The sequence below is a fragment of the Emys orbicularis genome, chromosome 1, assembly GCF_028017835.1.
Source record: "Emys orbicularis isolate rEmyOrb1 chromosome 1, rEmyOrb1.hap1, whole genome shotgun sequence".
Lineage (NCBI taxonomy): Eukaryota > Metazoa > Chordata > Testudines > Emydidae > Emys > Emys orbicularis.
The window spans coordinates 227,973,383-227,988,800 of record NC_088683.1 but is presented as its reverse complement, the minus strand read 5'-3'; the positions used below and the strand labels follow the sequence as shown (position 1 = coordinate 227,988,800).

At 41.1% G+C, this 15,418-nt stretch overlaps 1 protein-coding gene across 1 annotated transcript in view; it reads right to left on the bottom strand.

Moving 5' to 3' along the window:
• Window positions 1-8,835: 8,835 nt before the first annotated feature.
• ADGRG2 (adhesion G protein-coupled receptor G2) overlaps window positions 8,836-15,418 on the bottom strand; it is a 97,584-nt gene continuing 91,001 nt past the window's right edge. The window contains exons 35-36 of the mRNA XM_065406888.1: window positions 14,924-15,076; window positions 8,836-9,020 (exon numbers count right to left, since the gene is read on the bottom strand). Of these exons, the coding sequence (XP_065262960.1) occupies window positions 8,836-9,020; window positions 14,924-15,076 (338 nt within the window). The remainder of the gene's footprint in view (window positions 9,021-14,923; window positions 15,077-15,418) is intronic.

Genomic DNA, 15,418 nt, shown 5'->3' with positions numbered 1-15,418 from the left:
CAGGAGGGAATGTCACAGCTATCTACTTGTCTCCTGTGTAAATTAAGCACTGTGGAATAAAAAACAATGGAAGCCCCATTTATGTAGAAATCATTCAGGGGGATGGGAAGCCTGCAGGACGAGAAGAACAGCATGAGGTCCCCCTGCCTCTTGAAACAAGTCAATTGAACTTTGGAAGATATAAGCAAGGACAGAAGCCATCTCTGGCATCCATCACTAGAAAGACACAAGGGAAGAGAAGGTTACTCACCCTGTGCAGTAACTGAGGAGAATCTGTGATTGGATGAGTTATCTCCCTGCTTGCGGAGGTGTGCCATCATTACCACAAACATTTTGGAAAACACCAATGGTGCTGTCAAAAGGCCAAAAGGTAGAACTTTGTATTGCTAATGTTCTGTTCCCAGAGTAAATCTGAGGAACCTCCTGTGAGTGGGATGTATGAAAATAGGTGTCTTGGAGGTAAAGGGCCAAGGACCAGTCCCCCTGTTCCAGTGCTGGTGGTGTTATTGCTAAAGTGACCATCCTGAACCATTGGACCCTTACAAATTTGTTGAATTGTCTGAGGTCTAGAATAGGTCTCAATCCTCCGTTCTTTTTCTGGGTTAAGAAGTAGTGAGAATAAAACAACTTCCCACTGATGGTACCAGCTCCACAGCACCCAGATTTAGGAGGTGGTTTACTTCTTGCCATAGAAGATGTTTGTGAGAGGGGTTCCTGAAGGGGGGCGGGAGGTGAATCAAATAGCCTGTGTGGATTATTTCTAGAACCCATTTGTCTGTGGTGATGGATTTCCACGCCGAATAGAAAGGAGTCAAACAATGTCCAAAATGGAGATGGTTAGTGATGGTGTCAGCACTGAGGAATGGGGGAGGTCTCTCAGGCCCTTGACCAAACCCTCAAAATTGTTGTTTTGCAGAGGATTGCTGGGACACCAATGGTTGAGCTGGAGGTGGTCGATACTTTGGAAGTCTCTGTCTGAGCTTTTGTGTGTCATATTGCCTCTGTTGTTGGGTGTATGGGGCAGACCTTGTATGCTGGGTGGGATAGTATTTACCCTGTTTTTTACTTGATACAGGTGTGTATATCCCAAGGGAATGAAGGGTCACCTAAGTGTACTTCAAGGTGTGGAGGGACTTGTCTGTCTTTGCTGTGAACAGCTTCTGGCCATCAAAAGGGAGGTCTTCCATGGTGGGAACTGGACAGGTTGAAGCCATGAAGCTCGGCACATAACCATGGTATTGGCTGTGGAGAGTGCTGCCATGTCTGCTGCATGTAAGGAAGTCCTGGCTAGGAGATGGCCCTCCGGGATGATGGCTTTAAATTGGTCTCTTTTGTCCTATGGTATGTAGTCAATAAAGTCCATCAGTTTGGAATAATTTGTGTGATCATATTTCGCCATCAGTGCAGCATAATTGGCAATCCAAAATTGAAGAATGGCTGATGAATAGATCCAACTGTTTCCATTCTTTGTCATATGGGGTGGATCTGGGTTGGTGTTGTCTGCCTCGTTAATTGACGACATCAACCACTAAGGAGTTTTATGCGGGGTGAGAAAATAAAAAGTCCATCCATCCCCTTTGAGGGGACATAATATTTTTTTATCCACTCTCTTGCAAGTGGACAGTATTGTTGCCAGGGTCTGCCATATGTTTGTAGCCAGCTCCATAAGTGCCTCGTTTATTGGAAGTGCAATTTTCGATGGAGATGAAGTTTGGAGAATGTCGAGTAATGTATGTTGGAACTCTCAGACTTCCTCTAGAGGGATCTCTAGGCGATTCTTTTGAAGAGCTCCTGGAAATGTTTGAAATCATCTGGAACTGTGGGTGGTGGGGGCATTATGGCCTTGTCTGGGGAAAAGGAGGAAATGTTGACTGGTGGTGTCGTTTCTTGTTTCAGGGCCTCCTCTTGTTCTTCAAAGCTTTCCTCAGGGTGCTCTGATGGTGCAGCCACTGAAAGTAGTGGGGGAGATCTAATCCTCTCCCTGTAGGAGCTTGGGGGCCAGGGTACTGTTCCTGTATGCCCCTCAGTAGGGCCAATGCATGGGGAATGGCATAGGCATCCATGGGTGGCCATACCAGGTCTGGGTGTCAACCCTGTGGTGAGATTTAGGCTGTACAGATAGGCCTAATGCTGAAGTATGGATGGGAGACGAATGGTGTGATGAAAAAGCACCCTTCTCCTCATTGTCTTCTTCCTTGCTGGAAAATGAAGGAGCCAGAAGTGAGGTGGGTTGACATGGTACCGTGCATACCAGAGATACGTCAGTACCGAAGAGTGGTGATTACGGCGTCGCTGAGATAAGTAAGGTTGATGCTCTTTTCCTTGCTGCCTTTTTGGAGGAGTGAGCCTTCCTCTGTGAGGAGGGTGAAAGTTGTCTTTCAGAAGGGGTCGTAGGAGACTGTTGTCCGGGGTGGAGGGTGTCTACTGTCTGGGATCGAATGCTGATCACAGAGACTTCTCCATCTGGATAAGTTTAAGACCTAGGTCTTTGGCCTTCCTGGCCTGAGACTTTTAGTTGCTTCAGTGAGAGCACTTTTGTGGGACATGTGCCTGACCTAGACACTGGACGCACTGCGAGTGTCTGTCTGAGACCAGGATCGCCTCCTGGCAGGAAAGGGTATGCTTGAAGTCCATCAAATTGTAGCAGTTCAGCCCTAAGGGTGAACACAAACTATTCTAAGGGTTTCAGAGTAGCAGCCGTGTTAGTCTGTATCCGCAAAAAGAACAGGAGTACTTGTGGCACCTTAGAGACTAACAAATTTATTAGAGCATAAGCTTTCGTGGGCTACAACCCACTTCTTCGGATGCATATAGAGTGAAACATATATTGAGGATATATATATACACACATACAGAGAGCATGAACAGGTGGGAGTTGTCTTACCAATTCTTACTTAATTGGCCTCTCAGAGTTGGTAAGACAACTCCCACCTGTTCATGCTCTCTGTATGTGTGTATATCTCCTCAATATATGTTTCACTCTATATGCATCCGAAGAAGTGGGTTGTAGCCCACGAACGCTTATGCTCTAATAAATTTGTTAGTCTCTAAGGTACCACAAGTACTCCTGTTCTTTATTCTAAGGGGTATTCAAACTTGGGGGGAAAAGGAAGGGGAAAAAATTTTTGAATGAAAGAAATAGGGAGAAAGGGATAACTAAATCTAACTAGCAAACTAAAAGACTATTCTAATCCTAAAGATAACTATTGATTTTAACACTGCTGGGAGTTTCATCTCAGCCCAAGGGTGGTTGAGAAGGAAATGAGGGGGGGGGTCTAGTCGCTCTGCGCTAGATAGGCGCCGATAACGGTGCGAGATTGGGAGAGTGAATGCACAACTCAGATGAGCTTTTGTTGCTGAGATTCTCTGACTAAAGGCGCCAGGACACACATTCACCTGAAGTGGAGCACCCACAGGGACATTCCTTGAAGAAGAACAGTGCTTTTTCAAGCTGAGAAAGATGGGTCCTTCAACCAAGGAGGGGCTGAAGTCTCTAGAACTGAATATTGGTGAGAGACTTGCTTACATAAAGATCTTTCACCTAAGAAGACAAGGGAAGCGAGCACCTTATACTTCTGTGGAAAGTCCTGATGGAGGGAAAGTCAGCCATAGCTGGGAAGAAGGAAGATAGGTGAGAGAAACCATCACAAAGCCTGTGTCTTGCTAGGTTATGTTTTAGACTATTAGATGATTTTCACTTTTATTTGCTTGTAACCTTTTAAGAACATAGGAACGGCCGTACAGGGTCAGACCAAAGGTCCATCCAGCCCCAGTATCCTGTCTACTGACAACGGCCAATGCCAGGTGCCCCAGAGGGAGTGAACCTAACAGGTAATGGTCAAGTGATCTCTCTCCTGCCGTCCATCACCACCCTCTGACAAACAGAGGCTAGGGACACCATTCCTTACCCATCCTAGCTAATAGCCATTAATGGACTCAACCTCCATGAATTTGTCCAGTTCTCTTTTAAACGCTGTTATAGTCCTAGCCTTCACAACCTCCTCAGGCAAGGAGTTCCACAAGTTGACTGTGCGCTGTATGAAGAAGAACTTCCTTTTATTTGTTTTAAACCTGCTGCCCATTAATTTCATTTGGTGGCCCCTAGTTCTTATATTATGGGAACAAGTAAATAACTTTTCCTTATTCACTTTCTCCACACCACTCATGATTTTATATACCTCTATCATATCCCCCCTTAGTCTCCTCTTTTCCAAGCTGAAAAGTCCTAGCCTCTTTAATCTCTCCTCATATGGGACCTGTTCCAAACCCCTAATCATTTTAGTTGCCCTTCTCTGAACCTTTTCTAATGCCAGTATATCTTTTTTGAGATGAGGAGACCATATCTGTACGCAGTATTCAAGATGTGGGTGTACCATGGATTTATATAAGGGCAATAAGATATTCTCCGTCTCATTCTCTTTTTAATAATTCCTAACATCCTGTTTGCTTTTTTGACTTTTTTCCCTAACTTTATTCCTTCTTACTCAGCATTACTTAACCTATGCCCTATTGTTAATAAATTTGTTTTATTTTACTATAAACCAACTCAGTGAGGTGTTTTAAGGGAAGGGTTTACTCACCCCAGTTAAGTTAATAAATTGTGTCATGTTTTTGTGTCTTTAGAGGAACAAATGAACCATATTATTTCTCTGAACTGTCCAGGACCGGGCCGGACACTTCAGGGCACATGGTTTTGGGAAAATACAGGGTGTGTGTTGGGGTCACCCTGCAAGTAGTAACCAAAGCTGGTTGAAGCCAGTGTGGGGCTATGGCTGTAGACAGGCTGCTGGGGTCAGAGCTGCTGAACCAGGGCTGTTTAGCACACAGACATTTTGGGTGTGACCTGCATGCTGGTAGTGTTGTGAGCGGCCCAGGTTGGGAGCTACAATAGCAAAGAATTGTGAGGCACCCAAGTTACAGGGAAAATGGTGACACAATCCCTCACTGGTCTGGATTGAATTCCCAAACCCTAATAAGGCCATCACAGTATTTGTCAGTAATAGGTCATGCAAACCCTGTGGCACAGTATAAATAGTATTTTGGTAACAGCTACCTATCAAGATAGTAGCAGAGACTAAAAGAGTTCTGGGTTTTCTTTCTCTTCCCCTCCCTCTTTTTCTGCTTGCTGCAACTCACCAGCTGCCTGTCTTCAGTTGGGCTGCTTTCACCTACACAGCTACCTCTCCCCTACTTGGCAGACTGGCAGCAGAAGCAGGCATTTCTAACTCTTCCCCTCTCTCTTCCCTCCCGCCCCCCAGCCACCTGCCCACTTCTATAAGACACAGGCATTGGCAATACAACAAGCAGTGTCTTACTGGGCATTGTAACATGTTTTCTAATCATCTTGACTTCAATAGCAAGCAATTGTTTCTTTGGACTTTGTGTAGACATAACAAACAGTCCAAGGAAAGTGTTTCCCTCTGCCAATTCAGTAGACTCCCAGCCAAGAAGCCCTGGTGGATGGCCTTTCATCCCTGTTTAGAAGAAATTCTGATTAGCAGAAGATGCCATTTAAGTAGCAATGCTATTGTTGGGAGAACTGGAGAGTCCAGCATGTTCTTGGACAGGCACACATCTGAAGTGGTTGTATAAGTGCAAATGATTAGTAATTTGTATTACTTAAAACTTTGATTAATACATCCCTAAAATGTTTAAGCAATGTACTGGCATTTAACATGCTTTCTGTGAGGCAGTATGAGACATTTCAGATGAAAATTTAAACAGAACATCTCTTTACCCACTACCAAATGAGTTCTTACAAAGGTGGTTGTACAGGCATTTTTCTCAAGTGGGGTAATAGGGGGAGGTTGTTCACTGAGCTAAAGTGATACGGTATATTGGACAATATTATGTGAAAATGGTAGACATTTGAACCCAAGCTATAGATTTTACTCTATCTAACATTATTATCCAAAAGCATTATTATATATGAGAGATGTTTACTTATTTTAATAGAGAGGGGGTATGTAGGTGATAACTCTTACGAGCAAGAAATCAAATGAAAAGGATGAAAAATGCAAGGAGGACACACTGGATGCAAAAATAAAACCAAGTTAAGAATCCAAGCAGTTTAATGGTGGTGTAACATGCTTTTTTGCAGGGAATCAGAATACTGGACAGAAACATAGCCGTTTGGCACTTCTCACACCATGTTCTCGCCTCCAGCAGACTCATAGGGTGGCACTCACCGGCTCTGGGTGGGTTCATGTTCAAACCTCCTCTATGAAGAGTAGGGCTGCTAAAACCATGAAAGGTGGAACCTAAACAAATATAGAGGGCCTGATAGAATTTCTTCCTATAGGACAGGTAGCCTGGATCATATTATTCTGAGAAATGTAAATAGATAATTTATAATTGCATATTATCTAAATGAAATAAATTCCATAGCTCATGCCCATTACTTACTACAAATTTATTTATTTTTTACATTTGAAAATATAAAATTATTTAGTTTTCTTGTATTTATAAGAAACAGTGCAAAGGCCCCTAAGCCAAATAGCTAAAGCATTAACTGAAATGCATGCCTAGATTATTAGTGTTTGTATTGTGGTACCATGATCATTCTTACATCTGGTTCACAACTCTCACAACAACAGTTACAACTCTTGTGGGTAAATAGAACAAATGTTTTAAATTGTCACTATATACAAATGTGCTCAGGGCAGTCTCAGAAATAGGTGACAAACAGAACCCATGTATTGTATCAATACAGAAGGATTTGACATTTGTGAGAATGTTAAGAGTTCAAATTGTTGCATTGCAACAGAGTCCAAAGTAGGAGGCAGTACCAATGCTCACCACTCTAGAACAGTGTTTCCAGGGTTCCCCAAGGAATGCTGCAAGTGCACCAACCTCGAAGGAAGTACAGCATTTGTTCCTCCTCTGTAGGGGGCCAGCATAACCCAGGCCCCTAGTAATCTCCTTCAGAGGGGCTGGTACTACTGTGGGTACTAGCTGGTAGCAGTCTTTGCACTTCTGGACCCAAGGACTCCAGCTACACTCAGACCTTGTGCAAGAACATAAGGAGGAAGGCGACATTCTCTATCTATTATGAGATATTATGCATATAGCGTCTAATCCTGCTGTCCTTATTCAGGCAAACATAAGAATATAAGAATGACCATACTGGGTCAAACCAATGGTCCATCTTGCCCAGCATCCTGTCTTCTGACAATGGCCAGTTCCAGATGCTTCAGAGGAAATGAACAGAACAGGGTACTTTATCAAGTGATCCATCCCATCATCCAGTCGCAGCTTCTGGCAGTTAGAGGTTTACGAATACCCACAGCATGGGGTTGTGTCCCTGACCATCTTGGCTAATAGCCATTGATGGACCTGTCCTCAATGAACTTATCTAATTCTTTTTTGAACCACATTATAGTTCTGATCTTCACAACATCCCATGGCAATGAGTTCCACAGGTTGACTCTGTGTTGTGTCCTGTTGTTTGTTTTAAACCTGCTGCCTATCAATTTAATTGGGTGACCCATGGTTCTCATGTTATGTGAAGGAGTAAATAACACTTCCTTATTCACTTTCTCCACACCATTTACGATTTTATAGACCTATCATATCCCCGCTTAGTCATCTCTTTTCCAAGCTGAAAAGTCCCAGTCTTTTTAGTCTCTCCTCATAAACGCTCACTGCAGATCATTAGAAGTTTTAGTTGAGTAGGTAACAAGTAAACACTGAGTAAGGACCTCAGGATTTGACTGTCAGCAGAGACCAAAAACAAATAGAAACTTGGATGTGAGAGAAACTGATCTTTTATACAATTTAATAATGAAACAAACACTTGGCTTGGCTACTAAATAATAACTACTGTTTTTTAATGATAATTATTTTTCTTTAAATATTGCAGTTGCAAACTGGCCACGTATTTATTTCTGTTACGACCACTAGGAGTGAAATCATGTCCCCACTGAAATCAATGGCAAAACTCCCATTGACTTCAATGGGGCCAGGATTTCACTCCAAGTATATAGCTAGTAGCCTATTGCCTACTTTATCCATCACTCCCTCCTGTGGAGTTTTATCCCTTGATAAGACACCCATGCACTGTATTCCTGGGTCCCAGTCAGTGGTTCTATAGCGACAGTGTTCATATTTACAGTTCTCTGTCTTGTGAACATCTTCACACTGTAACCACTGTAAATTATTTCACATACTGAACAAATTACCTATAAATGTAGAATGCTTCAGACGTTAATTGAAATAATCAACTTTAACTACATTCTAACAATAAAGTTAAAACAAAATATCAATTATTTTTCTATACAAAGGAATATTTTTAAATTTATATTACAAGAAATAAATATAAAAAATAGCATAAAAATGCTTAAAGATGGATATTGTTTTGCTTATTTACAATGCTATAAAATCTGCAACTATAATCTTAAAAATGTTGTAGTAGACAATTTGAAACTAACTAACATTTTGAAAGATAATTTAGAATCTTGTTTAAGTGTAACTTGTAGTTACCTACATTTACAATACTATGTATTGTATTCAGATATACAAATTGTAGTTATACCGAGAAAATAAGAGTCTAAAACCAAACCTTCCTTTAAACCTGGGGGGGGGGGGGGGGAGGGAATGGAAAATCAAATTGGAAATTGTGCCAATTGTGATGTAGTATCTGAAGTACCTTGTCAAATAGTAGCAATGACTTTTTAAACAATTATAACTCTCATTATCAACCCAGTACATGACTGCCTCAAGGCTCCAGTACCGTCTATAAAACAAGGGTAAGTTTCTGGTCTTCTCACATTATGTAAAATAGTTAAAGTAAAAATCTGTGTTTTACACTGTAAAACAATGTGCTTTGAAAAAAAATCACATTTGCTTAATAAAATGTAGGCTTCCCCTCTTTGAAGTCCTTCTGAGTGAGACACGGGTTTTTTTGTGGTCTGCATCATCCTTCTCATGAAATACGAGCTGTTTTCCTGGAAAGTCATGAAGACACACATCGCCATTCTGTACGTTGAAAGAAACACCGTTCTTCTCACTGGAGACATTACCTGCAAAAATAAAAGCATGGCACAAGTCAGAAATGATTCATAGTGAAAAGTCACCAAAGACATGCATATTTCTTAAAAATTTCAGTGAGTATACTGAGAACATTCATATTTCATTCTTCTTTGCTCCTGGAATGAGTTTTAAGTAAGGATTTTTCTGTAATTAATTTGTTATATAATAATTTTCACATGTGGCCTGAGGACAGAATTTGACCTAAACTGTATAGATCATTACAGAGAGGGCCAAATCCTTCTCACCTTACTCAGACAATTATCTCCCACTGATATCTTGTCCCCATATTAGTCAAACAATATGTGATATAATTTATATATTGATAGTGTCTAATTCCAAAGCACAAACAAAACAAAAGGGAACCAACTGACTTACACCAAATTGAAAAATATATGTGCTAAATTAGGTAAGTGCAATGTAGCAGTACATAAAATACAGTATAACAAGAAAATTCAAATCAGAATACATCAATTGAGATTAATTACTAGGAACATGGAACCCAGAAAACAATAATTAAAACAATTTTGAATGTAAACTTTAATTTTTAATTTAATGTTTTTTTAAGAGTTTACCTGCTTTGCAAGACAGCTGGAGCACTGAGTTTTACCTCTTTTAAACATGTCTTGTTTGTGGAATTTGCTTTCTTTGAAGCATATGAAATACAGGCCTTGCACAGTATGCATCCAAACCCACATATGGATAGAAAGTTTGAGTGTTTCTGGTGCCACCACAGCTATGAACAAGTATACTTGCACTCACTGTGACTTATCAGCTCAGTGGAGCTTCGAGAAAACTTAAAGGGTTCCTGAAATTCTAAGAGTCCTAAATCCTTGGGTATGGATCTCTTATCTCTATACATTGCATGCTAGATACTTCAGTTGTATTTTAACTCTTACTCTTTCTTTTGCATTTATTTTGTTTTTCTGATAACAAAATCCAACTCTGTAAACACTTCAAACTAGAGTTTCTGCAGTCCTTTCTTGTAAAGTAGGCCAACTTGAAAGGGCTGTCAGAAGTCAGACATAGCATACATATGATTGCTAATATTTTATGTAGGCCTTTTAAGGACAGTATTATGTGTTGTATTCAAATGATTTTCAAAGTTCCAGGGTATTTCACCACAGTTACTATAATTGATTTAATTAATATTAAGTCAAAAGAAAATGACGAATGCATTTTAAAACAAGTTTCCTCCATGCATTGTTAGTGAGCCAGAGGAGATGACAAGATATGAAAACAGAACAAAAAAAGGATGTGGGTTGATTGTGATGAAAAATATGATGTTAAGGGAAACAAAAAATGAACAAACATTTCCTTTGAGACCGAGTGTTTTGTGTTAAGCAAATATTCAGGAATGGGCTCACAAGCAGAAGTTCAGTGCAGTTATTTATGGGGGGAACTGTATTCATTAAAGATAAAAAACATTACTATTAGTATGAGTATTGGCAAAACTTTTTTTAAAAAAATTAACACTTACGAATATCTTAATCTGAGGTCATAAATCCAGTGCATGAAAATATCCTTCTGACTAACAAAGGAAAAAGAAATTCACAGTTCTGTTTATTTAAGAAGACATCAGAGACTGGTCCAGTGGCCACAAGATGTGCTTCCATGTGAGGGACTGTGGTTTGATCCAGCCAAGACCAGAGCTAGATTAAGACCATCCAGGGGCAGAGGCACAACAGAACACAGGATTCCCCCATTGCTCTGCCCAAAAGAGGCAGGGGCAGCACAATAGGGTTGTATTCTAGTTACCAGGAGTGCCAGCAGTGGGGGCTCAGTATTTAACCCAGCAGACAGGGTTTTTCCTGTTTGAGTGGCTGGGCTTGAACTGCTGCTCTCTTCTCCTCCTACCACATGGCCTTCTGTTGGGGGAGGTTTTAGGTGGAGTATGTCTCTCAGAGCTATTGTTCCAGGCTCCCTACAGACTCAAGCAGATGTCAGTGTATCATTTTCACTTGTGTCATATTTTGATTGTAAAGCACATATCTCCAGGAGCAAGGGCTCTATTGGTTCAGACCTATAATACCTATGCCTTGATCTGGCTCTGATTAGGACTAGATTTGTAAGGTTTTTTCTCATCATTTTAGAAACTGAAGACAGCAAACTATCCAATAGTAATTCTCAAGTCCCTGCAAATCTGCGGGGCTGGTGTTGGATCTGCTAAAGAAAGCTGGAAAAATACACAGGACACAAAACCCAAACATACACAGTTTAATGCACAAAACTGTCAATCACTGAAACACTTATACAAATAAACATATAAGATAAATGGGAGTTTTATTCCTTTTCATGTCTTGTAATAAAATAAAGGCTGCAAAAACAGGCAGAGGCAGAGAGACTGAAAAACAAAGCTGAGTGATGGGATTTACATGTTCATCTCGGAGCCACCTAGTCTCACAAACTCTGCAAATCTGCAAGAGAAAGGCAGAAGAAGAGACATTAGTGTGAAGTGACAGTATAAAATTGTAAATTAGAGCTCCACTAACTAAGCAAAGCCACAGCCTGTATACATCTAAAATTCCAAACTTACCATCTTGGGTCACTCTATCCACCATCAGCATACTCCTGTCCTTCCATCAGCATATTTATCTCTCCTCAGGTACAACTGCCAGATGAGTGGCAGATGAGTGGAAGGAACTGGTTCATCAAAGGGCTTGCCAGGAGGACCCACTGTCTCCAGATGACCCTCCTCCCCCATATCCTAAGAAAAAGGAAGGAAAGCATCAGGGCATATGTAATACAGCAGTGGTTCTCAAACTTTTGTACTGGTGACCCCTTTCACATAGCAAGCCTCTGAGTGCAACCCCCCCTTATGAATTAAAACACTTTTTAATATATTTAACACTATTATAAATGCTGGAGGCAAAGCGGGGTTTGGGGTGGAGGCTGACAGCTTGCAATTCCCCCATGTAATAACTTCGTGACCCCCTGAGGGGTTACAACCCCCAGTTTGAGAACCTCTGTAATACAGGTTCTAAAGCTTCATCCAACCCCCTCAACAAAACTCTTTTTTGGTATGAGTGGAGGCTGCAGGGGCAGGCTCACAGCATTCAAAACATTCAATTAAAAATTAAGTAAAAATAAGTGGCTTACCTCCATACATGTGTGGCAGTGTCTACCATAAAAGCATTTCAAGTTTCCAAGTGGGTTAGGAAGTGATGGTCCATCACCTCCATCTGCAATGGTGCATCAGCAGGAAGATGATGTACCAACTCAGGACATATGCTGAGATCCTCAGCCTGGACAGAACCTCATTGCAGAAGCAGACCATGGACTCAGTGTCATCTGAGAGGCTAGCATTGAACAGGACAGGGAGATGACCTCAAATCAATGGAATTGCTCACCTATTAAAACCATTGGAGTTTGTCTATAATTCCAAAATACCACTGAGGACCCAAAATCCTCTGCTCTGGAAAGCTGTGCTGGGATTTGTGGCTTAGTTGCCACAATGCACAAATACAGCAAAGGCTTAGGTGAGCATTGTAAGCCTTTCTATTTAATGTAGTTGTAGCTGTGTCAGTCCCAGGATATTACAGAGACAAGGTGGGTGCGGTAATATCTTTTATTGGACCAACTTCTATTGGTGAGGGAGACAAGCTTTCGAGCCACACAGAGCTCTTCTTCAGGTCTGGGGAAGGTACACCTGAAGAAGAGCTATATGTGGCTTGAAAGCTTGTCTCTCTCACCAACAGAAGTTGGTCCAATGAAAGATGTTACCTCACCCACATTGTTTTAATGGCAGTGAGAATTACTGTTTTGTTTTTTACCTGTGAACTGAATTGTCAGGTACCAAGAGCATTAATCCTGCTAGTATCAAAGTATCAGTGGAAGAAGGTTTTAGAGAGGGATGGGGCAAAAGGAACTATTTCGCAAACTCATTTATTTTGGAAAGCTAATGAGAACATGGCAAAATGCCATTAAGATTCGATCTCCTGAAGTCTCATGATTTCTTCACAACATGTAGCCAGTCTGTGAAGTTCGTCAACTGCACATAAAACAATTTGAGCAATAACAATAGTGCTGAGACTCAGCCCTTGACTGAGGGAAAGAAACACTGGCCTTTGGGCATCCAGGAGTACGGTATTTATGTCTTATAACATACGATGACCTATGTGCCCCACAATGTGGGATAGCCTGAGTCATTACTCTTTTATTTTCAACATGGAAAGAGGAAGTGCTGCACCATCAGAGCGCACAACCAGCATGGCCAAAGCATAAGTCGGGGTGGCCAAACTTACTGACCATCTGAGCCATATAAGACAACCTTCAGCAGTTGGAGAGCCAGGGTGCACCTGCCAGGGCTTGGAGCTTCAGCCCCATGGGAGGCACCTGCTGGGGTTCAAGGCTCCAGCCCCATGGGGCTCAGAGCTTCAGCCCTGCAGCGTGCCTGCACAGGACTGATGCCCTGAGACCCCTCCCTGCAGGGCACAAGTCCTTAGCCCCAGCACCCTGCTGCAGGGCTGAAGCCCCAGGCTCCCGCCTGCCCCAGTCTGGTAGGCGGAGAATGGGGAGAAATGTGGGGGGGTCTGCCAGCCACACTTCAGCTGTAAAAGAGCCACATGCAGCTCACAAGCCATGGTTTGGCCACCCCTGGCATAAGTCATGCTCTCTTTTTTGTGCTGCCATTAGATAAAGATGCAAAACTTAGATTACTTTCAGCCATAAGAGGTTCATTTTTTGTGGGTGCATTCAAATTATGTGCATATCTAATTTTCTCACTAGCCATTCCAATTTGCATCTGAAATGGAGTGACGTGACATTTGAACACCTGCATTTCCATGAGCCAGGAAAGGGGAGAGATGGATAGGGAATGAGTATGTCCACATTGCCTACAGAGAATAACAACTTAATAGGGAGCATTATGTTTGTCCTAAGTGGAAGCATGCACATTTGTAATGGGGGAGGTTTAGGCTGGATATTAGGGGAAAAAATTTCACTAGGAGGGTGGTGAAGCACTGGAATGGGTTACCTAGGGAGGTGGTGGAATCTCCTTCCTTAGAGGTTTTTAAGGTCAGGCTTGACAAAGCCCTGGCTGGGATGATTTAGTTGGGAATTGGTCCTGCTTTGAGCAGGGGTTTGGACTAGATGACCTTCTAAGGTCCCTTCCAACCCTGATATTCTATGATTCTATGAAGTCATGAAGCATTTTGTCCTTAAGCACCATTTCCTGCAACACATAAATACATTTCCATTAGGGAAGATTGGCCATGGAAGTCACAGAAAAAATACTGTAACTGAGCTCCATTACTTACCCAGTAGCCAACAGCTATGCAGCTCTCTGGCTGTGACCTCTTAAGTGAGAAGATTTTATGGCCTCTGTTGTCCCATTCTCCCTTTCTTACTCTGCTTCCTCAGCCTCATAAGGTTACATATGGATGTCCTGGTAATGCTAGCAGGGGTTCTGCAGATCAAGCCCTCACACACTAATAGCACTCCCAAATGATAGCTTTCATGTTTTTAAAAATTATTTTATTGGATGTCATCACATTTCTTTCATCAGTAGACTGTGTTTCCTTTAAGAGTTGATAGCTATTTTAAAACGTTCTTAAAGTTTTCCACTGCTAGTTCTGTCTTCAACTGACAAGCAGGATATAAATAGCACTTCTGCTGGGTATTTGAGTAATGTATACCATTTACAATTTTGCATATAATCACCAGTTCACGTTAAGTATGAGAAGTGAGTATTTTTTTTAAAATGTACTACTATATTACCCTCAACTGGATAATTTTAGTATTATTATTTATAAGACCATACTAAAACATTTTGATTCTGTATTCATAAATAATAATTGGTTCACTGCCCACTTTAAATTGCCATAATAGAGCCTAAAACTGTTTTAAAATAACAAAAGGATATAGTTTGAGAAGTACTCTTTTGCAACATACATACCATTCCCATTTGCGTGTACTGAATAATCATTATTCATTAGCAGTGTGGTGGAATTAGTAGAGTTACTGTTTGATTGTAAGGAATTGGAAGAACTGGATACTCCTTGGTTTACAGTCTGCTTCTTTAAACCATTAGTAGCAGTTCTACTCCAATCTATAGTAGAATAAGTGTTATAGAAAATAGTGCAGTACATTCAAGCACAAATAAATGCAAGAGTACAGTTAATAATGCAATTTAACTTAAATTCTAGCAAAGATCTTTTCCCAGTATTTCAGATAGAAAACTATTCTCATAGGAATTGCATAATTCTAGATGTGTAAGAATTTACATTTTCTCTTTTTAATTTCTTAGTTTTAAAAAGTCACTAATCATACTTTTGTGACTGTATGCCCATTTAGAGATTACCAGTAACTGCAACCGCAGTACTTCACCTTTGAGTTTAGATTGTGTAAGGGTATGTATAACTTTTCAAATACAATTATGTTACAATAAAAG